At 37.4% G+C, this 23,629-nt stretch overlaps 3 protein-coding genes across 4 annotated transcripts; 1 reads left to right on the forward strand and 2 right to left on the reverse strand.

The window, feature by feature from the left end:
• Position 1: 1 nt before the first annotated feature.
• Positions 2-9,608, forward strand: LOC112572667. Of its 2 annotated transcripts, none has more exons than XM_025252460.1 (15): positions 2-223; positions 1,715-1,945; positions 2,328-2,593; positions 2,939-3,041; positions 3,655-3,906; positions 4,291-4,388; positions 4,756-4,935; positions 5,056-5,192; positions 5,319-5,433; positions 5,955-6,044; positions 6,293-6,470; positions 6,690-6,773; positions 7,009-7,077; positions 7,511-7,600; positions 7,970-9,608. In XM_025252460.1, exons 2-15 carry the CDS (start codon positions 1,735-1,737, stop codon positions 8,563-8,565), a joined length of 2,469 nt encoding a protein of 822 aa, XP_025108245.1. In that variant the 5' UTR covers positions 2-223; positions 1,715-1,734; the 3' UTR covers positions 8,566-9,608. The 2 variants fall into 2 exon arrangements, with proteins under 2 accessions (XP_025108245.1, XP_025108243.1); XM_025252458.1 differs by lacking the exon at positions 2-223 and adding an exon at positions 1,178-1,352.
• A 5,465-nt stretch (positions 9,609-15,073) lies between these two features.
• Positions 15,074-17,929, reverse strand: LOC112572172. Its single transcript, XM_025251742.1, has 5 exons — positions 17,842-17,929; positions 17,026-17,320; positions 16,683-16,735; positions 15,882-15,938; positions 15,074-15,132 (listed from the first exon to the last, which is right to left on the reverse strand). Exons 2-5 carry the CDS (start codon positions 17,268-17,270, stop codon positions 15,074-15,076), a joined length of 414 nt encoding a protein of 137 aa, XP_025107527.1. The 5' UTR covers positions 17,271-17,320; positions 17,842-17,929.
• LOC112572173 lies at positions 17,863-21,101 on the reverse strand. Its single transcript, XM_025251743.1, has 6 exons — positions 20,866-21,101; positions 20,040-20,103; positions 19,296-19,448; positions 18,706-18,889; positions 18,306-18,368; positions 17,863-17,999 (listed from the first exon to the last, which is right to left on the reverse strand). Exons 3-6 carry the CDS (start codon positions 19,386-19,388, stop codon positions 17,863-17,865), a joined length of 477 nt encoding a protein of 158 aa, XP_025107528.1. The 5' UTR covers positions 19,389-19,448; positions 20,040-20,103; positions 20,866-21,101.
• Positions 21,102-23,629: the final 2,528 nt, after the last annotated feature.

Raw genomic sequence — 23,629 nt, forward strand, 5'->3', positions numbered from 1 at the left:
ATCATCATCATCATCATCATCATCATCATCATCCACCCGATGCGACCCTGACTCAGTCCAAACAGTTTTCGTTCTCGCGACCTCGGCTGAGCCGAACTCCATTGCGCGCAATGGGCAACGGATGCCGGCAACCCACCTACTCAGCCGCATCGTCTCACGAATGACTACAATATTTAGTCATTTAGAGTACGATGAAAAACGCCGAATTCAAGATAGAACGACAGTAAATACGATTTTAAAATGCCTTTTATAAAGTTAACAGATGTAGTATGAAAGCAGAAGGAACAGGGAAGAAAATTAGGGAAACACGATCGATCGAATCGACCATACGTATATTTGCTTACTGTCGATTACCGAAGGGTCAACTCACAGCCTATAGCATTGAGAAAATCTTTTATTTTTGTCAATTATTTTTGTAAATAATGAAATAGGAAAATGTGCACACAAAGCTTTGTGGATTTGTTGGTATGGAAAGGTTGCTTCGGTGACGATGTACCGTATAGCGAATTAATGCCAGGGCGTCATTCCCTGTCGATTTGTTTTCCTTTTCGAAAACCCGACTAGTAAAGGTCGAATCAAGGATCGAACGACAGAATATTTGATTTTTAATTCTTTTTAAAAATGCAGCAGACGTTTTACAAAAGCAGAATTAATCAGCAAAAGGATTAAACACATCGGCAAACACGAAATTGACAGAATTCCTATACGTGCTTGCATCGTGTAACGAAGGGTCAACAACACAGGCTATAGCACTGGGAGAAGTGCTTATATTTATAATAAAGAGAAAAAAAATGTCTAAAGAGCTTTGTGGAGTTTTTTAATATGTGAAAGTCTGTGTTGTTTTTATTTTGATGAGGAGTAGAGGTGGGGGGACGTCAGTCAGTGTCATTTGATTTCCTTTTCCAAAGAGTTCCAAAACACGTCCAGAATGCTTTCTAAAAAGTATAGAGGCGGATCACAAAAGCAGAAAGAAACGTGGGGAAATTATATATTGTATGCACTATAATATTATATTGTTATCCTTAGTCTTTTAAGGTTCGATTTTCTTCTGGTACAAAGTTAGGAAGTATTTTTCTGTAAGGGAGGAGTCATTTCGATGTTCTCTCCTTAAAACAAAAGAAAAAGAAACAAAACCAAAAACTGGTTATTTAGAAAAGTAAAATTAAGAAATAAATCATACAAATAGATAAAACATGTATAATATCACCAAGAAGAATTAATGTCAAAGCTAATGAAAACGAGAACCCCACTAATACGTGTCTCCCTGTTGGGAGCTCTTCCATTAGTCTCGGTGCGTCCACGTGTGTGTACTCGATTATTAACTTCGTCATAAGCAGTTGCTTTCTTACTTTGTAGGTATTTTTTTTTTAATGCTTATGTATTGTCAGAGAGCAGTTTCGATTCCAGCAATGTTACATCAGCTTGATGGAAATGCACTTCGTTCTTAGAACTGTTGTCATTAAGATTGTATATCTCCCACATGTACATAGAAGCGTTCATAACGTCTGTATTGAGTATCGTACATGAAATAGGAATAGTAAGCGTTTATAAAGAGTTGATAGCTATACATTATAACTGAAATTAATGTGGTGGTCATGCTACAATACATTTCATAAATAAGCAAATGTGATTTGTATTAGGCCGTGTCTTGCCACTCAAATTGTTTACTTTGTGGTATTGATCTCGTTTTTCTCTCTTTTACTATTTTATGAAGACGCTTGCAGTGAATCAACTATGCCACGGCCAAGAAAGTGGTATCCAGGTGGATATATTTCCTATATGGATAAACGCGGGCATGTTCGTCAGCGTAGGGTACGATTTTCCTCGCAGGCTGTTAGGGCTTGTACGGAGGAAAATAGAACTCTTCAACAGGGGCAAAGTGGACGTTTAAGCACCCATCAACGGGAGGAATGTGCCACCTTCCAGGATATTCTTCTAGATAGCAGTATGTATTGGAAAATTCTATCCAATTCTTACAAGACCTTTTGACATGACTACAGAAAATGTGAAATTAGTTTTCAACTGGACACAGTGTAAATATATGCATTTCATGTTTGAAAAGTATGATGATGTATGTTTTTATTTATACCCCTTCGTTTTTTTGTGTGTTAAAATATAAAGACATATGTATTTATATATAGAAAGAGAGATGCTGGATAACCTACATGAACGTTTCTGTAAAAATACATGCTTTTTAATATAGAAAAGGAGATTAAAGTGCATGGAACATTAGAATGATAAACTTTGTTATCAGATGTAGTTAACTATCTTAGTTTCTAATATTGATTGAAAGTCAGACTCTTAAGCATTACATGTACCATGGATAGATTCATCAGATGTAGCTGGAGTCAGCAATCACAAGAAGAAAAAAGTGTCTGAGGCTGAGGGCTGGAAAGATCTGCGAGCAGGTCTTGTTCGTGTCCACATTGAAGGATTCAGTCCTGCCACAAAAAAGTGCAGCTTCTGTGGCTGTACACAGGTCCCAGAGATTATCTGGTGTCCTGACTGTGGACCTAGAAGCCTTTATTGCAAGGCTTGTGATGAGAAGATCCATTGTTTGGTGCTGTATCATCAGACATACAGTTGGAAAGAAGTAAGTACAGTTCACAACATTTGTGGATAGATATTTTTTATAATGTTTTAGATTGTTATGTAAATGTAAATATACACCATGGGACTGGCAATTTGAAAATATATTCTCTCTCAATATATATTCTCTATTTATATAAGCACGTGGTTCAGAAAATCAACTGAAAGGAATCTGAAATGTGGTAAGACTTAGTTAATGTAATAACTGATACACCATTATGCATTACAGTCTCATGGAATGCACTTTTGATGAGGTTTGAAACTGAAATGAATTCCATAATTTGATTATGGCATATTTATAGACTTAAATGCTGCAAGCTTACATTAAAATTTGCTATTGTATTGTCAGGATGCATCATTGTTTGCACCTGTGTTAAGAGAAACAACCATTTTGTCTGAGCACCAGTGTGACAAGCTCTACTACCGTCAGATTACAGTTTTTGATGCACAAGGTACATATGCAAGATTATTATGTTTTCTAGAAAAACAGAGTTTACCCATGCATTTCTCTTAAATTTTTTTCACATTTTATTGTCATGCATTCAAAATATCACATTATGGACGAACCTTGCTTCACCAAAACAAACAAGATTGTGAATAAATGTTACTTAATAGATGTTAAATGTGAATAAATGTTCACACTTCAACACTGTCACCAGTGACGGCTAGCTGCCCTGGGTTTTGCTTTCATCTTGAGCATGCAATTCTTTTTCTTCGCATGTGACATCTGCTTACAGGGCTGTCTGCTTTGCCAGACTTTATATTATTATGTATAACCTATTGTCACTTTTTGGTGTAAAGATTTATAAATTTTTTTTTCCTATGTTTACTTTTATTTTTATTTTATAAATGAAAGCTCTAACCAGCTTTAACTTACAATTCTGAAAGGTAAGAATATTTACTTTACTGAATTACCTTATGCTGTAGTTTAACATGTAGTGAGGACATAAAAGAAGTAGGCAGTATTTTTGAACAATGAGAATATGTTGCATAATATTTCTGTAAGGGTAGAACAGTATCAAATACGAAAAGCACTTTTTTATGTTTTTCCCTTTATTATTATAGGCAGAGATCACACAATCAAAATGCAGTTTTGTGAGTGTGAGCCGGAAGCTGTAACGTTAGTTAGAAATGGGTTATGGCCATCAACTCCGAAGAAGCCAGAGACAGCATTCTGCATGAAACTAATGGAGCTATGCAGAATGCTACAACTAGAAGGGCAAATGTCTCTGCAGAAATTTTGTAATGCATTGCAGCGGAGGACAACATTTCTGCACAGTCACAGCAGGGACTACAGAAACCTGTATAAGGCACTGGGTAAACATGCTATCATATTTTGTCACAGCATGACAACAGCAACATGTACAAGACTTGGTAAACACATCATCATATGTTGTCACAGCAGGGATTACAGAAACATGCACAAGACATTTGGTAAACATATCATCATACGTTGTCCAACAAGTCTAACTTGCAAGAAACTACTCATGGCATATTGCTTACTGACTCCATAGAGAACTGTATCAGTGCCACTAGACCTGTAGTCAAGAAGTGCGACAGTTTCATTTTATGGATGTAAATATAGTTTAATTATAAGAGTTATAAGCCAATAATTTCAGTTTACATTATTTGGAAAGTATGGACAGAATAAGTGGATTGTGAAAATGATATTTTATATGTTTGTTTAATGGTTTATTGCAGGTAACACAATTATAGAATTTCACCATCATCAGGTGTTGTGCCTTGAAACAGCTCATGCCCACGAATTACTGGGCAAGAAGTGCCCAATATGTAGCCTGGTATGTTGTAAGGGTTAATGATTTGGCATTTTAAGAAATATTTAAACACAGTTGCTGTATTCTGCAAACAAAAACACCCACAAAAGTATATTTACACTTTATTTGTACATAATATTTTCACATGGTGGCAATTTAAGCTGTTTAAGATATGCCTAATCTATGCACATCAGTTTCTTGATGTTTTGATATAAAGAAAATTTATTAACATTGTCTAATGCCTACTGATAATGAGAAGATTTTTCAAAAACATATCTTCTATTTCATGATGCAAATACACTTTTGTTTACATCATTAAAAAACGTGTAAAATGTGGTACACATGTGTAATACTAACAGTAACAATAAGATTATGGTCTGTTTTTTCACAGAAGCCAGAGAGACGTGTTATCTCGATGGACGCTAATTTTGGGCTTGTGCACAAGATGAATTCTGGATTTGGACCTGGACTTGAACATGCTAGATTTAGTGTGTTTTGTCCAGATGATGATGTCAGAAACTTTGTCAACACTCATCATGAGGCAACATCGAAATCAAGTAGCAAATCTTCGGTGTGCACTATAATCTTATATTCTTTGTATTTCTTAAATTACTCTTTAGTGCAATATATTTGTATATGTGCTTTTATGCAAATGGAAGTTATTGACTATGAGTGACTACTTTCATTGCAGGAATGTTCAAATTTTCAAGCAGGTGATCTTGTCAGGTCAAAAAACAAAAATGCAAAACTGGACATCAGAGGAGTGTTTGGTGCTGTGTGTCAACATGGTTTCCCTCTGCATTTTGTGAATATGCAGCATGGAGAGAGGTAATAAACTTAATAAATAAATTTAGTAGATATCATAGTCTGATTAGTCTCCGAATGTGGAGTTGCTACTAAATGTGAGACAAGAAATCAATTTGATGAAAAGTGTTTTTTTTTTAATCATTCCAGATTTGGGTATCCTGTATATATTTTACAACAAATTGCTGCAGAGCAGCTTTGCACAGCTAGTACAAAGCAAATTGTGATGTATGATGTTGCCTGCTCACTGCAGGCTCATATAACAGTAAGTGATCCACCTGTATGATGTGAGACTGCACTAAATGTCTAATTTTTGCATGCATTCTAATGTAAACAGGCTACTTATTGTGTGAAATAATCTAGGTACTACAGTAGCTGGGTGGCTCCTATAAGTACTAGAGTGAAGGTTATCCAATAATTAAGCGACAAAACATTGTGCCATATGTAAGTTAAGAGTACATACATTGTTCTTTTCTTTTTATGTTCATGTAGCTGTGGTTGTGCAGTGGATAGGTGTGATGGGCTTATATTTTTTTGGCAAAAGTTTTATTGTCAACTGTCAAAACAAGGATTACATTAGATGAGTGCCTATGAGTCTAGACAATTGAAGAATGACATACTCTGCATTAATCTCTGAGTGAAATTTCAATCAGTACTTTATTGGATATGCCGTATTTCTTTATAGTTAAAAGAGTATGATTGTGACAGTGGAATCAGTCTGATTTGTGACTCTACATAAAACTAACTCTCAAAGGTAATTTTCTCTGTTTCATTTGTCTTCAACAGAAGCATTCTCAACTATTTGGACAGCTGTCTGAAAAATTTAGATTTGTTGTTCCTGTGTTTCACAGCTTTGCACATATAACACAGTGTCAGGTAAGCCTTATGAAGTTAACATTATCAAGCTGTGTTAGACTCTTCCTTTTCACGTTAAGACAAGGCTTGTGCATAATCTTGTCTTGCTTTAAAGTAACTACATTGCAAGTTTCTTTCCAGACGAAAAGACTGAAGACTTTTTTTGGTTAATCTTATATATTTTTTTAGAATATTACTGATACATGTAGCTTGCAGTATCACTTGCAGTGCTTTGTATGATGAATGTCATATGTTTCTTGCTGTTGTAGATGACAAAAGGACAGCGCTTTTGCGAGGGCACAGGATTAATAGATGGTGAAGCTATGGAACGCTTATGGTCTTTCCTCCGCAGATTTGCGTGGAGTAAAGAAATGACTTTGCCCAACAGGCAAGATCTACTAAGCAGTGCTCTGCTACACTATGCCAGGAGGATTTTTGTGTCATTAGGTAATTCTGTATAACTGCTAAGTATCTCAAAAGAAACTAATGCGAAAACTTGAAGTACAGAAAATAAGCGCATGCAATAAATTTTCCTTTTGCTAGATCTCCTTTTAATTTTTTGAATCGTATATATTTACCATGTATTTTGAGTGCTTTTGGGGAAGTTTTTGACATGTTGTCCAAATTACCGTAATGAGAACCTTTTTACTTTTGTGTCTTCTGTAGCTGACACACTGTCTGTAAGACTCAAAAAGGCAAGGGACACGCAGGCAAAAGCCAAAGAGATTATCCATGAGGTTGAAAGCAAGTGTAAGGGTGTAGTTTATATTTCTAGTTCCACAAAGCATCAAAGAGAATATGCAAAACCCTCTCCATGTCTATATGCCTGTGCTGTTTTATTCATTTCATGTTGGTTCCAAGCCCACTTCTTGTAAAGATGAGTTTGTTGGATATAATCTCTGGACAAAGTTAATCAACACTCAGAAGTAATATTTGTAGTAGTCTTTCCAAGAGTGGTGGTAATGCATCAGACATTTGTTTTCAGATAGAGGAACTGCTGCAGAATGGCTGCACAAGCTGAAGGATACTATATCAACAACCAGTGGTCATAGAGGTATTATATCACCACTCACTGTGAAGAAACTTTAAAAAAAGTATAATACTGTGTTATGTTGCACGGTAAATCTTAGCAAAATGAGCCTATATGTTCATGTGCAACACAGTCATAGTATGGAAAGGTGTTACAGGCAGCTAATGCATTGTTGACTTATAATAGATGAATGTTTTTAGTAGTTTAAAAATATATAAAGCTTGTCTTCATATAATTAAAGGTGGGTGCTTTTGTCGTAAGGTTTGTAAATAGATGGATGCACCTGTTGATTTGTAGTTAGAGCCTACCATGTGCAGTGCTGAAGTTTTATTAGCAAGATTATAACCAGCATTCCTACGAGTATTGTACAATAACACTTCTTAGTTGTTTTTGTGTTAAGTAAAATATGATAAGTTAAAAGCTGAATATAAGTCGACATTATTTGTCATTTTTGCAGAAAGCTCTACCTCTGATTCTCTGCTTGAGAAAGCGAGGAAGCTGTCAGCTGAGCGGCAGCAACTGCTGGGACTAAAGAGACGCTATGCTGGTGTGTAATTTATTCCTTTCCTTGAAATGGTTACTGTGTTGGGTTAGTATTTTGGGAAAAGACAGTCCCATGGTACAGTGCTTGCCTTCACTTTGAGAGGATTAGGTATGAGAGGTTAATATCTCATGTCTGACTGATGCCTGTCCTCTGTGTATGCCACTTTTCACTGGATTACTATGAAAAGGCATTTGTTTCATCTCTAACATTATCAAAATCCCAAGTGAATATTAGGTTGGAATACAAGTGTCATTTTGCAAAATACTTTTCTGCTTTTCAAGCAGTGCCTGTGGATTCACAATTTGGTTCCATTAATATTTAATGGTAATTGTCACATTTGAAATTAAAAATCCAATATCTTTCATGTTACAGATGGACAAAAAATTGCCCAGAAAATTGCGAAGAAGCTGCGGACAACAAACACTCAGCTGCAGTCTGTCATTGGGTCTTTAAAAAATGCATTTCCAAACATTTCACCAGCTGAATTTAGAGACCCAGAGTCAGCTCTGTACACTCATATAGCACCAGAACTGAACTCAGAGCAAGTGAGGGCAGCCAATTGTGCAGCAGACTACGATCGTGGGAAAGAAGAGGAACAGCGAATAATTTATGACATTTGCCTTTTACAGCAGTGGCTGCTGGAGCAAAATGTGTTATTATGTCAGCCATCAGACTTAGTCAGTCGATATGAATGTGCCCTAAACCATGTTAAGTCTGTAAGTAAACATAAAGTGGAATGCCAGCTAAGGGATCTGCATGCGAAATTTAACGAGCAGCCAGGATTTTCGAAAGTCAGCATTGACTACTCAGTCTCCAACCGACTGTCATCTTCAGCCTTCACTTGCCAGCCAGATTCTGATGACAACGAGGAATTAATAGATGTGATTAGGGAATTTAACTCAGATATCGAATCAGAATCTGATGAAGACGAGGAGGAGGAGGAGGAGGAAGAACACTTTTTGCCATAAGTGTTTGACCTTTTACTTAGTGTACTAAAGTGGACAATTGATATATTTATTGATAGCATAGAGGTATTTAAGGGATGATACCATGTTTATTTTGTTTCAAAGCATTGCTACAACCAACCTCCATGATGTCTTTATGAATTCATTGCTACATTTTTGAACCAATAATGGTGTAATGTAATTCTTTTTTTAGCAATGTACTCTTTTTTTTTGTAGCATACATACAAGCCACATTCACACCTTGCATCCAGTTACTTTAACCCACAGAAGCAAGCCAGTTAATATATTTTAATTACTTGGCAGTTAGCATGTCCCTTTTCATCTCACCTGTGCTTAAACTTTTTTGCCTGCATGATTTGAGCTGTGATCATCACTCATTATGTTGATGCTTGTTTTACTGGTAACATGTGCCTTTCTTTTTTATGATGAATTTACTGAAATAGTGTTTGGTTCACTTTTTGAATTTTAAGCTATTCAGTGAGCCACTCACTGCAGTGATGACAAGTGAGTGTTTTAACCACCACACTACCGGGTAGTCGAGTGGTCATCTTAATATTGTCTACATTCTTATTATTAAGTGTTCCAAAAGTTCATTGGCCAGCCTGCTCTACAGATCTGAATCCCATTGAGCAAATTGAGTATCTATTGTTGAAATGAATATTTTCTCCATTGGATTTGGTTTTGTTTGGATAAATCAGGGTGTTGAAAATGTAAATATTTTTATTACATTTGACAGAAAGATTAATTGTGTGTAGGTGGCAGGCTTGAAATAGCCATATTAACAGTGGTGATTCTCCTTTTACCATGCATACGACATGTTGAAATGTGTTACAACTTATCAACGAATTTAGCAGTCATTTTCAGAGTATTATGGCAAAAGTGAGAATGGCGTTTCAAGCATTAATTTTTTTTTTTTTTACATAAACAAAATGAAATTTTACACTCTGTCAAATTTATAAAAATTTAGTATATTGATTGCTTCAGCAGACAAAAGTACCATAATGATTTGTCATTATGTATCTTTCTGCATCTAAATTTAGAAAGTCTTGCTATAGAATGATTTCAAGATTGGATAATTATGCATGGTCAATGCATAATTACTTTTCCTTGTCAGCTAGTTTAAAATGTTATTTACTGTGTGTAATATTAATTATTTTATCATGGTTTGTTCTCTCCTCATCAATCAGAGAATGGCCCTGAAATAAATCGTTCATACTTTCTTTTCCTCCGATATCACGTTTTTGATTTTTGAAAATGTGGGTTATATCTGCCTAAGCAAAAATTCTTTTTAAAATGATTTGTTTCTAATAAATTGGACAATTAAATATTTCATTCAATGAATAAGGAATTGACTTGATTAAATGTTATTGTCTCTGTGCTTATTGGCATGAAATAGTGGTTGACTATACTAAACCATAGAAGAATCAGAGAAATTATACTTCTTGCAACAGTGCAGTCCACCATCAGTTGGTGCAACTTACCTTCTAGTGTTGTGGTGGCTTGCGCATCTTGTCGATCAACAGAGCGATGCCGGCAGGAGCCTTGTACTCCTGGCAGGTCTAACCAAGCCAAACAGGTCTGTCAGGGAAGAGGCCAGACTAAAATGTTGCACCCTGGCCCTCCAGGTTGAGGGGTTTGATTTTGGCTAATAACCTACTCATGTAAAAAAAAAAAATAAATAAATAAAAAAAGCAGAGGAAGCAAAGAAGATTGGTTCAAAAGTCAACAGAAAAGGAAGGAGGGGGTAAGAAAAATTGAAAGGTAGTGGGAATTAGAGAAGTAAAAAGTTATGTGAGCACACACACACTGTTTAGTAAAGACAGAGAATACACAAAAGTTATCACAATCAAGATATTTACTTCCATTGATGAATCAGGACAGTGAATGGCATCTATGCATTGCAATTTTATTTATCCACAAGGGCAATAGCTGTCCTACAGTTATTGACTATACACTAGGCCTAGGGGGTTAAGTGGTTTGTTCCTTGTTACTCCTCGAGGAGCATAGGGCAGCAAAACGAACGGGGTAGAAGGGGAAGGGAGAATGTTTTAAGCTGAATGTATCCCTGATTAGTTAGCGACAGTGACTTTCAATTCTGCGCCCTCTGTACCAAAAGTACAATCCACCGGGCCTTCTGCCTGCACGACAGGGTGCCTTGACAAGTATTCCATCATCGGTCTCAAGGTGATCTCTATGTCTGTCTGGGTCCCAACCCTGTGCCGCCCCTTTGGGTTCCAGCCCAGAGCTTGTCTTGTTAAATTGTCGGCCGGCTTTTACAAATAGTTAGGATGTAAAGACTCGTCTAGGGGAGTCCCAATGCTATCGTACTTCCACTATTCCAGTGCTGTTACCTCTATCTCTGTCATTCGCGCTCACATGCACATCAACTAAGCTCTGATGTTAAAGCTGTTCTTGCTATTGTGGGTTCACAAGGATGGTTGGATGGAGACCAATGCTTCAGCCGACAGTCATGGCACTCTTATGACTTTCCCTCGAAGTGTTGCTTCCGCCTGTCCGTCGTCCTTTCTGTCCGATCTGCCAACCTCGTCAGAGAGCGACGAAAGCTCTCCCGGTGACACAGAGTCGAGCCTGTCCCTGTCCAGGGAGATACACGTGGTGTCTTCGACAACTGCAATGCGACTTACAGTCGCTGAACAAACACCATCTCCAAAGTCGCCAAAGTCCAAGTTTTCCGACTCCATAGAGTGTGGCGAACCCAGCAGACGTTCTCCTCCCTTGAGAACGACGTTTTCTGGCCTTGGCCTCGAACGTCTACCTCTCACAGGTAGTGCAAGCCCTGGTCACGTAGCCTTTTGATTTCCACGGCGACAGCAGGCAGTCCTGACAGTTCTTCGTCACTAAATTCGCCCCGTTGCTCAAGGTTCTCTAACTCAAGCGTCCTTCCTCCCGAGTCTTGCCCTCTTGACATGACCCGGTCTCGTGATACAAGTGAAGTCGGCCTTAGATATGCTGAAGTCGCTTCGATCGCAGCTTCTTCTGAGATCCGAGTGAGCTTTGTCTGTGCGTGTTGTTGCTTGTGGGACAACACGCTCATATCATCCGCAAAGTCTAGATCCTCAAAATGCCTGGCGAAGGTCCTCTGAACGCCCGTGTTGCTGTTAGAGGTTCTTCTCATGACCCTGTCTATGACGATCAGACAGATTGTCGGCGAGAACGTACAACCTTGCCTCACCAGTCCTCACTTCGAAGGGGTTGTCAGCTGTCCGTTGTGGATCACCTGGCATGTCGAGTTATCATACAACTGCTGAATGACGGCAATGAACTTTGGAGGAAATCCGTAGTGCTGCGTCAACTTCCAGATTGTTTCCCTGTCTAAAGCGTTCTCAAAATCCACAAATGTCATGCATAGTGGCGACTGCCATTCAATAATAAGTCGCAGCCTGTGCATGATTTACCATGGCGAAAACCTGCCCGTCCTTGCCCAATCTCTTGTCTAGGGCATTCTCCAGTCTCTCCAGGATGATTCTGGTTAGCACCTTAGTAGGAATGGACAATAGCGTGATCCTAGGTCAAATGGTGCACTGGGTCAGGTCGACTATTTTTGGGTAGCTTTACTAGGTTGCCAAGCTTCCAGCCTGCTGGAACTTGCTCCTGTTCCACATTTTCTGCAGCAGAGTGTGTAGCATCTCCGCTGCGGCTGTTGGGTCTGCCTTGGGTGCTTCTGCAGGAATGCCATCTGGGCCTGCCACCTAGCCGGAATTAAAAGACATGATGGCTTTAATGATTTCTGCCTTGTTTGGTGGGTTGGTGTTTATTTGGAGCTGTTTGGCCGCTGGGGCAATGTCCAAAGTGGTTGTTGGTGGGGGTTGGTTAGGTATTTCATCAAAATGTTCCACCCAGCGAAATCTTTGTTCTGCATTCGTGGTGATGACGCTGCCATTCTTATTCGTTATTGGTATTTTCCTTCCTTACAGAATTCTTGTAAATTCGTATAGTCTATTTGTGTTATTTCGCCCAGCTGCTTGTCATCCCCTTCTGCCATTCTGTATGCGAAATGTTCTTGTCACCTCTTGCACTCTTCTTCACTTCTTGGTTTATCTCCCAGTTCTTCTCTCTGAGCTCCCTTTTTCCTACTGGCCTGTCACAGACCAGTCCGTGCCTCCAGTGTTTTTCAGACTATTTAACCCTATTGCGACTCAAGGACTAAAAATGTATTTTGAATGTATGGCTGAGTGAATGAAAACATTAGATAGGAAAGGGTTAACTTTGACAATAAGTGTTTCGTGAACACAGCTCACCAGTAGATTTTGCCGGGAACGAGTTGTGAAAAATTACTCAGGCCTGGGATACCGGAAGAAGAAGATGTGCCCGAGTCACGAGTTGTAAATCTCCCGCGTTGAGATTTGTGTACAGTAGACTAGGGTACAGTGTCGATCCACGCAAGATGCGGCGCGGCACTGGCCCGTTTTTGGATTAACCTCGCCTAGACGAGGTATGACATCTTTTTTCTGTTATTGCTTATGACATTGTATTGCTGTTTCAAAGTTGTAAAGAAGAACACGAGAGAAAGATGTGTGATTTGGAGAATTGGGGAGCCTCCGGCAATCGTTTTGTTGTGTTTTGAAAGAACGCGCATTTGTCTGGCGTGAGTTAAGCCACCCGAGCCGTGACATGGTCTTGACATTGTTTGATCTTTTGCTAAGCTGTTTCCTTTACTCTATCTTTTGTCAGCTCCATTAAGTCAGCCATTGCTTAATTTTGCCGTTTCTCTTTCTTTCGCACAAACCCATTAGTTAATCATGTCTTGTCACCTTAATATCATTTGAATGGGAAAAGAGATGAGGGTCTAGCTTTGTAAATGGTTGTGCTGTTCTCTAGTGTTCAGTGTTATGGTACATATGCTGTCCCATGTTGAATGTGCGTAGTATCTTAACTACTCTGCTATTATTTTACCAATCAACGTCAGAACAGGACTATTGCAAAACTTTGTGAAAATAGTCACAATTCATTCCACAACAAATATCTACTCATTGCAAAAATGGTCCACTTTGAAGGCGTCTTTATCCAGATATGTTATTTTAGCTCTTCTGCAGCCTTTCCACACAAAAAATTTCCTTGTGAAAATGTTTACTTATTATTACATGACTCCACTGTCACTTGCTCATGGATCTGCATATATAAAGACCACAGGTCAATTATAATCAAAGAAATGAGCAGTTTGTGAACTGATTTTATTTTAAAAAGACAGCAAAAAAAAAAAAAAAAAAAATTCAAAATTAAAACACTCCTCTGTGTCGATTCTGAATCCTGAAAGAGAGAAAAAAGACACACCATGATTTGCCAGCATCAAGGAGCAGCTAGGGATGTCGGTATGTGTAATGATTTCATGACATTTTTGCTTGCATTTTTGCATTGTTTACAAGGTAATGTACAGGCGACTGAAGGAGAGAGGATGTTTCCTTCCATATGTTATGTGTCTATACATAAATGCCTTTGAGACCAGCAAAAAGGGTGTTACTGTTATAATCAACTAAACTGTACAAATAATGTGCAAGTCAGACCCAAACTTAACATGTTTTATGATGTTCTCATTGAGCAGGGAAAATTGAGATATCCAATGTCAGATTTAAATTATTTGACATTTTCAGATTCACTATCCTAATCAATTCTGCTTTCAAACTCCAGTAGCTGGTTAAGCAGTTTACACACATTTTTATCACATATGTGATAGTAACAACTGATAAACTAATAGAATGTATGTCCACAATATGATTATTAAATAAAACTGAATAAAAAGTGAAATCTCTAACATTTCACTTCTTAATGACATAACAATTCTTCTTTTTCTTGTTCCTATTTGCCCATGGATGTTTTACCTTAATTGACTTTGGATGTGTTCTCTTTTCTGAAATAAGAAGCAAATAAAAAGCAAGAATTAATATTACCAAATGCATTTCAAAAATATGAAGCCGAAAAATTAAGACACTAGGAAAATATGTCCTTCACTTTCAGAACAGAAATTTGCCAGCTAATCTTCTTTGGTTCTGATTACACATGGAAGCATGCAAGTAAAAGAAAAAAGTGTATTTTCTAAATCTGTGTAGCACCTATAACAGGTGAGATTGTTCTGGTTCTATAATGTCTTGCACTTGCCTTCTTCTTATCAAGTAATTCTGGACAGCAGCCGGAGTCCTTTGGAAATTTGAATTCCTTAGAAAGCTCTTTATGTCCTGCATTCGGACCGCCCTCCTTCCATTCAGTTCATCTGCAAACTGCTTCTGAATGGTTTCTACTTCTGCAGACGACCAGCAGCTTTTCTCTGTTCCTGCACAAGAAATCAACTAGCATCATATTCTATAGCCAACCAAGTCAAAATGTCTCAATCTACTAAGGACACACAGATCGTTACCTAGTACGTAACTGAATACGTCAAAGCATTTTCACTAAACCTATGTGTGATTAAAGATCCTAACTAAAAGATAACCAATTAGCATAAGATCAGACCAAGCAAATCGTTTCTTAAAATGTCCATTACCCTTCCGAGCTTTTTTTAAGACAGGTGCTTCAGAAGTCCATCCAGTGGTGGTCTTTCCTCTGACTCTTGGATGACTTTAAAGAAACAGAGAAAACCAAACTAAGAAATCCATTAAATAATTTAAATAATATATCCCTTGCAAATCTGCAGAAGGATTTTATGCTCCATGAAGGATCACAATTAGTGAAATTATGAGATCTTATTCTAATGCATTCTTGCACAGAATGTCAAATGCACAATTCTTTTCAAATATTTACTTGCATACAAGAGAAATCTCTGTATATTGACCAGGGTTATCAGCACACCAGATGCCTCTTCATTTAGCTGATTGATATATAACATTACTCCATCATCACTCAGACTAAAGGCGCTTTCTATAAAGGCATGCAAGCCAATGGATTTGGGACAGGTATCACTTTTCATTTATTGGCTGTAAGCCTAGGGGAATTTTTGCCCATAACATCATATCAAAACAATCACCCAATAACAAACTAACATGTGCAACAGATGGTGACAGTATGGCAAAATATATATGAGTACATAAGACAAAACAATATATCTATATAATTTACTTCAACTGTGGTAATGCAATTTGAATCAATTTGCATAAATTTATATGTATTTGGTTTGATGTAATATTCATCACCCGATTACATTTTAATTCATTTGGATGATGCACAAAATCAACATGAACCAGCACTGTCTGTGACAAAGTTAACAATGGGTGAGCATAATAATAAGCATAAGTTAACACAACAAGAGCACATTAAGAAAATGCCAAAAGCCTGTTCACAAGAAATGACACAGGAAATACTAATCTTACTTTGGGCATTTATGAATTCTGTTAATGGGAATTCCACAGGAGTAGTATTAGTCCCATCTGTAACAGATTAAAACACTGCTTTTATAAGAACAGCCAAGGCAACAAACTGATGAATTTAGTATTGTAAAGTCTGAAACCTAGTGAAATATACTCTCAATTATTATACCCAAGTTCACAATAATTTTACACTAACTCTTACACATTGATTGTATGACACAGAAAGAAGAGGATGAGTGGATGTAAATAAAAAAAAATCATGCCATGATCAGCGAGTTTAAAGGTATGAAAAACAGCAAACATCTCGATATTGTATGGCAGGGTTACAGCTAGTAATCTATTATGTGAATGTTATGCATTTCATGTTTTCATCAGTTTTGGCTGTGATTTGGAATCAGCATAGTAGTGGTACAGGGAAAACAACAATCTCAAGCTTTTGTAAAATATAATAAGGTACTTCCATTATTGATTTATATAACTAATCAATGGCACTGACTCGGGCCTACACATTACAATGAGCATGTATTTTATTATCCAGCAGCGCCTTTATAGGAAAAGGTCGTTAGCTCTGCCCTAAGGACCACAGTTCTTGCTTTAACCCTTTGAGGTACCCAGCATTGGTAGCCCTCACCAGCACAATTCCATAACACAGGTAAGCTACATAAAATGGTGTCAACCATAGGGGTAGAATAAACATATGAACTACTGGCCACTGCTCTTATACTATACTTGCATACTGTAATACTTCATGCATTTGGTTCAACATTTTGGTCAATTGACACCAACAATAACTGTTAAACATACCATCTGGCTGATGTTCTATGTTTGTGATAAGCTGGCTGTCTGAGATAAGCTGGCTGTAAAAAAAACAAAACCCAACACATTAACATTTTTACAATCAGCAAAAATGGAAAATGACTCACAAAGAGCACATGACACATCCACAAATACATTCACTTTGATGTATTTGGCATACACCAGCCCCCACTTGCACCCAATCAATTTTCACATGCAGTCATACGGTACGATGCAAAACTTTGATTAAAGAAAATATCTTTCATAAGGAATCAGTCAAATGGTGAGACATTTGTAACAAGAGAAATTGTTCATGTAACCAGAAAAATCCCAAATAGGTTTTAATGATTACCTCTGGAACTGCCCCTCTGTGGCATGACCTGGGGTTCTCCCATCACACATTTCTGGAGTGTTGATGAGATGTGACATTTGGTTTATGTCTAATGTGATGTTTGTATGTGTTGATGTGTTATTTAGAGGTTGTGTTTGTATTTCATGTAATATGCTTCCTGTTGCTTCATTATTTTGCATATGTTGATGATTCATGTATAAGTTGTGTTTGTTGTAATGTGTTCTCTGGTGCTTCATTTTCTGCATTTGCTATTCGAGTTCCATGTGAATGTACTGGTGCTGGTAATGATGGTGCTCTGCAAGAAAAAACAAAAATTGTAGTACAGCCAGTTATAATGGGTTTTATGTCCACAAAGGGCAACATGGCTATTCTCAAAACAAATAAAAATGTAATTAACTGTAGAAAGAACCAGATGAGCAGAAAAATGCTTCACTATTCTAAGTAGGTTGTCTTTTATATTACATGTATCCTTTATTTATCATTCAATATATTTCTTGCAAATTTATGGCACATGCACACTATATATGTACATAGAGTGAACAGAAATTTCTAACCCAGACACAAAGGTTACTGATAAAGGAAAAGTTAACGGATAATACAATACCCATTAAAGCTATCATTTCATAATAATAACATATCATTACAATCAAGCAAGCAGTACGCCTCCACAAAGTTTAAAGCGCATGTAGAACAGATTCAATTCAACAAAGCATTGTCAGCAGAACTTCATTAATTAGAAGAAAATATGTACAGTGAGGTACAGATGAGTTCTTGAATCTAGTTTAACCCGTAGACCATGCCCAAGTTGTTGAGTACCTGGTGACAGTGACTTCACAGTCAAGGATTTTTTGAAGCTCCTTTGTGGCCAGCTTTCCAGGTGGCTGCAAGGGCATTAAGGAAGGGGAATTCCATGGATGATGATTTCCCCTTTCTGGCCCTTTCATAAGGGAATAGGCTCAGACCAAGTTGTGCTTCTGTTAATATAAAATCCTTGTCAATATAGTCATACAATATTTCGATTACCTGTAAAATCACAATATCTGGCTAAAAAAACCCAACACAAAACGAATATGTTACAGCTACTGAGATAGAATCATAGATAGCTTGTGATAATAAACATTACCTAGATCCAATTACTTTACTGTTTGTATTAGCTTTCCACCATTACATAATGTGCAAAACTTATACTAAGTTTGTGATTGTTTTCAGCATTCAAAGAGGTCAAATATGTACTAGAAACCACAGCTCATGCTGTTCTTCAAACAAGATATTTCACATACTTGCAATTTTGGACATTTTAGCCATTACTTTTTCTCTCAAATCCTGGATGCTTCCCCGCTTCACTGCAAGACAAGTATGTTGTAAAAGCTCTAAACACAGCAATCACATGACGACTAGTACTTCAACGCACACATTTTTGTTCAACACCTTAAAAGATCTGACACTTAAAATAAAGAGACAATATCAGTACTCTCATATTTAGTAAGCAAAGCATGAAACTCAGCCTTGCTGCATTAATGTCCTTTTTAAGGATTTTGATTATGCAACATTCTTTAAAAAAAAGCAAAACAAGAAAAAAACAAAACAAGTGTAAGTTTCAACATTTGACATTACACAGATCTTTTATGTAAAATGCAAAACAGTAATGGGAGAACATGTAAGATGATGTTTGACAAGTACCAAGTCCCAGATTTTCCATATTTGAATATGCCGTAATGAGGTTGCATATTTGTGGGGTCTGGCTGAGACCCTTCATATTTCCAAATTCAGTAAAATGAATATTACAGTTCTTTGACGTTATAAGGCAGAGGCCCTCTACTCCACTTTTTTTTACTTCTTCTTCATTTTCCTTCAACAGTAAAAACTGTAAAACGAAATGTTACTATAATATTCACCACAACCAATATAATCACTAATATTTCTCATACATGGTTAATGGGGCACTGTACAAATGAGATAGTCAGCATTAAATTTTAGTTTTCATAGCAAAAGAGTTTTTTTCTCAAATAAGCTATACTCAAACAAAATATCTTCCACAGGATAAGCAGTGGTTAAATAATCCCAGTTAGGATAGTTATCAGCTTTAGTAGACTATTTCCAAATGAATAACATATTTAAATTGAATAATCCAAATAAAATGTAATAAAGTTTGCAAGAAAATAAAATGCATCTAAATTTTTATTTTTCCATTGTCATATAAAAAACAACTAATATTCTATGTAGACTTAAGCAAAATACAGCACACAAGTGTAATAATATTGATTACTTACCATGGAATGGATGTTTTTGATGATTGCTTTTATATCAATCTTTTTATTCCTTGCAGCCAGCGCTTTACCTGCATACTCGTTTTTTGGAGGCATCTGTAAGTTGCCTCCACTGATTGCCCCATTCAACAGCTTGAAAGCCCCCTTGTGGGTTGGCTGGGAACACCAAAAACACATACACACTCTACTGTAAGGACATTGTCAAACAGACGATATGCACTCAAATACAGTTCTGAAATTAAACAGTGTTACATAGAATGTCGGCTGCCAGAACAAATGGATTCATAATTAGTTAAATACTGCTTAAGTCAAGCAGACCAAAAGTATAGAAAAATATTCAACCAGGAATGTGCACTGAGACCTTAGTAGAATTTATACATTTACGAAATTTTGTCTAGCAAATTAAAAGCCTTCATTATCATGCAATACACCCAGGCATCACCTGACTCGGGAATAATTTGAGATTATTGTATCAATCCCCAAAGCTTCTCATAACACTTAACTAACATCTTTCTAATTCTTTCATGCCTACTTTCGCAGCTTGTACTTCTATTTCTTCAATCGATGATAATGCATTCTTTCTATAAACAATATATATATATAGATATTAATATATAATTATGTCATTAATACACTAAAAACATTTGAGACTATGATGTATGATAAGTAAAATAGAACAGTGCTTCAATGCATGCAATTATTGTAGTATAATAGCTGCTGAGCATACTTGAGATAAAATAAACCTACCCTTCAGCTTTTCACTGCAGAACACATTGAAAGACGTAGTTCTTCTGACAACTGGTTCCATTGTCTACACAAAAAAGCAATATTTGTCTGAAATTTATAGCTCTGTATATCTCAATGTTACAAGGTATAGTTGTTTTTGTTTTATTGCAATGTATTGTAGCATGACCTCCACATTCATTACAGTTATAATGTATAGCACTCTTTATAAGTGCAAGCTATCAACAAGGTTTCAACTGTTCCACAGTTAACAATAAATCACAGATTTTGGTTTTGTGTTTGGACTGGGGATGTGGCTATCAACTTTCTATGTCTATTCAGTTTTCTTTAATTCAATATACTACATATATAAGCACTTCTTTGCTAAAAAAAAAACAAAACAAAACTAAAATCAAAAACAAACAAACAAACAAATAAACCATTTCAGTATACATGGTAATTTCAGCAGAAGAATCCTTTCGATAAAGGCCACATGAATGGCTTTTTTATAGTACAGTATTTTACTGGTATTCTTTTAGTAACCAGAACTGCGATCGCATTTAATCCTCTTAAATAAGAAAAATAGGTCGGGAGACCGAGCGGAGTACATGTATATAATTACTTTGAAGCCTATAAGCCGTGACCTAAATTTAAATAAACGCTTACTATTCCTATTCATGTACGATACTCAATACAGACGTTATGAACGCTTCTATGTACATGTGGGAGATATACAATCTTAATGACAACAGTTCTAAGAACGAACTGCATTTCCATCAAGCTGATGTAACATTGCTGGAATCGAAACTGCTCTCTGACAATACATAAGCATTAAAAAAAAAATACCTACAAAGTAAGAAAGCAACTGCTTATGACGAAGTTAATAATCGAGTACACACACGTGGACGCACCGAGACTAATGGAAGAGCTCCCAACAGGGAGACACGTATTAGTGGGGTTCTCGTTTTCATTAGCTTTGACATTAATTCTTCTTGGTGATATTATACATGTTTTATCTATTTGTATGATTTTATTTCTTAATTTTACTTTTCTAAATAACCAGTTTTTGGTTTTGTTTCTTTTTCTTTTGTTTTAAGGAGAGAACATCGAAATGACTCCTCCCTTACAGAAAAATACTTCCTAACTTTGTACCAGAAGAAAAATCGAACCTTAAAAGACTAAGGCTAACAATATAATATTATAGTGCATACAATATATAATTTCCCCACGTTTCCTTCTGCTTTTGTGATCCGCCTCTATACTTTTTAGAAAGCATTCTGGACGTGTTTTGGAACTCTTTGGAAAAGGAAATCAAATGACACTGACTGACGTCCCCCCACCTCTACTCCTCATCAAAATAAAAAACAACACAGACTTTCACATATTAAAAAACTCCACAAAGCTCTTTAGACATTTTTTTCTCTTTATTATAAATATAAGCACTTCTCCCAGTGCTATAGCCTGTGTTGTGACCCTTCGTTACACGATGCAAGCACGTATAGGAATTCTGTCAATTTCGTGTTTGCCGATGTGTTTAATCTTTTTGCTGATTAAATTCTGCTTTTGTAAACGTCTGCTGCATTTTTAAAAAGAATTTAAAAATCAAATATTCTGTCGTTCGAGTCCTTGATTCGACCTTTACTAGTCGGGTTTTCGAAAAGGAAAACAAATCGACAGGGAATGACGCCCTGGCATTATTCGCTATATACGGTACATCGTCACCGAAGCAACCTTTTCCATACACAAATCCACAAGCTTTGTGTGCACATTTTCCTATTTCATTATTTACAAAAAAATCATTGACAAAAATAAAAGATTTTTCTCAATGCTATAGGCTGTGAGTTGACCCTTCGGTAATCGACAGTAGCAAAATATACATATCGGTCGATTCGATCAATCGTGTTTCCCTAATTTTCTTCCCTGTTCCTTCTGCTTTCATGCTACATCTGTTAATTTATAAAGGCAATTTTAAAAATCGTATTTACTGTCGTTCTATCTTGAATTCGGCGTTTTTCATCGTACTCTAAATGACTAAATATTGTAGTCATTCGTGAGACGATTGCGGCTGAGTAGGTAGGGTGTTGCCGGCATCCGTTGCCCATTGCGCGCAATGGACATCGCTCAGCCGAGTAGCGAGAACGAAAACTTTTTGGACTGAGTCAGGGTCGCATCGGGTGGATGACGATGATGATGATGATGATGATGATGATGATGATGATGATGATGATGATGATGAGACAGGGACAGAAGGACCAATTGGTCCATCACCTCCAAGCAAAAATCTATACTCATCTTCATCATCGCTGACTGAAGAGCCTACAAACGTCATCGACTAGTTTCCCGACTGACCACACCCAATTCCACACAGACCTGCAGACCTCTCTGCATCCTTAATTCTTCGCCGCTCTTTCCTCGCCGGGTTCCAGCGCTTGCTCCCACAGGTATGTGTTCACAGGTATTCCTCCTGTTGTATGTTCAACGCAAATTTGTCGCTCGCCCTCTCCGACCTGTCAAGGTGCCCCTCCTTTACCCGCCACACGCAAACAATCAAAGCCGCCGACATCCCCCTACACCACCACCACCACCACCACTGGTGTCCGGTGTCAAGAAGTTAGGAAGGAGGTTAACAGATGTGTCGACATCCTGGCCTGTGCCAGCAGTCCTCCACCCTGTCCTCAGAAACTCCACGATTTCTCGCGAGTCTCTCAGAGCAACGAAAGCACGTCAGCGAAATGTTGCAAAATGTCTTTGGGTTATTCCTGTTAATATAAAACAGACAACAACCGCTTGTAGTTTCAGAACCCAGAAAAGTAGAGCAGAGGAGCATCACTGCAGCTTTCTGTAAGCTTCTCTGTATATGAGACTTTGTCCCCAGTGTGTCCTCCCGCTATTCCCATGTTTGCTGCACGAAAACAGTCCTTCACGATGACGTGGACTAGAGGACGAGGAGCCGGAGAAACTGCATTTCTCTGAAGTTTGCCAGGGTTGGGCTGACACTCCTGAGGGGAGGGACGACGGCAAAGATTGCCTGGAACTTGCCAGACCCACCAACATTACTGTACCTTACAACCAGCCACATATGACTATAATTTATATAATTTTATGCATATAGAGGATGACAGAGAATGATAGAAATATTGTAGTAAGTGTCGCGTCCACTGCCATGATTATTTGTTATGTACGGTCACTCCCACTATTGAAACACGACCTCAGGACTCTCCAGCTCAAATGGTACTCCACTGCATAAAACCCACAGCCATGAGGACAGAATATGTATGGCCTGGACAGCAATCAAGACAGGGGAAACCACCATAAAACCAATCATGAAAAAAATGCAGACAAAAGAGGAGAAAACACAGTAAAAAAGTTTGGGCAAACCCCGGCCATGGGTGTGATAGTCTTTTAGGTTTCTTAGAGCAGCTTCATGAGCTAGATTCTATTCATTTCCCAGCATCTACCCTACTCATTTTTTCAACCTATCCTATTTATTTCTCAACAGATACAAGTTGTACGAGTTTTTCTCTCCACAAATGCAAGTCCATTTTAGTTTTGGAAGATAATATATTTTCTCTATTTGCAGCGAGCTGAAAGCCCTTTACCAAAAGAGTGCAACG

This window comes from Pomacea canaliculata, linkage group LG9, assembly GCF_003073045.1.
Source record: "Pomacea canaliculata isolate SZHN2017 linkage group LG9, ASM307304v1, whole genome shotgun sequence".
In the NCBI taxonomy this organism is placed as follows: Eukaryota; Metazoa; Mollusca; class Gastropoda; order Architaenioglossa; family Ampullariidae; genus Pomacea; species Pomacea canaliculata.

Bases quoted from the DNA above. Each gene is read 5' to 3' on its own strand.
- LOC112572667 (XM_025252460.1), top strand. From the start codon at position 1,735: ATGCCACGGCCAAGAAAGTGGTATCCAGGTGGATATATTTCCTATATG. The intron at 2,594-2,938 runs GTAAGTACAGTT...TTGTATTGTCAG, and splicing joins AGACATACAGTTGGAAAGAA to GATGCATCATTGTTTGCACC. The intron at 4,389-4,755 runs GTATGTTGTAAG...GTTTTTTCACAG, and splicing joins AGTGCCCAATATGTAGCCTG to AAGCCAGAGAGACGTGTTAT.
- LOC112572172 (XM_025251742.1), bottom strand. From the start codon at position 17,270: ATGCAGAAAATGAAGCACCAGAGAACACATTACAACAAACACAACTTA. The intron at 15,939-16,682 runs GTATGTTTAACA...AATCTGTTACAG, and splicing joins CATAGAACATCAGCCAGATG to ATGGGACTAATACTACTCCT. The intron at 15,133-15,881 runs GTAAGATTAGTA...GTTTCTTTAAAG, and splicing joins AGAATTCATAAATGCCCAAA to TCATCCAAGAGTCAGAGGAA.
- LOC112572173 (XM_025251743.1), bottom strand. From the start codon at position 19,388: ATGCCTCCAAAAAACGAGTATGCAGGTAAAGCGCTGGCTGCAAGGAAT. The intron at 18,890-19,295 runs GTAAGTAATCAA...TTCGTTTTACAG, and splicing joins TCAAAAACATCCATTCCATG to TTTTTACTGTTGAAGGAAAA. The intron at 18,369-18,705 runs GTACTTGTCAAA...CTTGTCTTGCAG, and splicing joins TATGGAAAATCTGGGACTTG to TGAAGCGGGGAAGCATCCAG.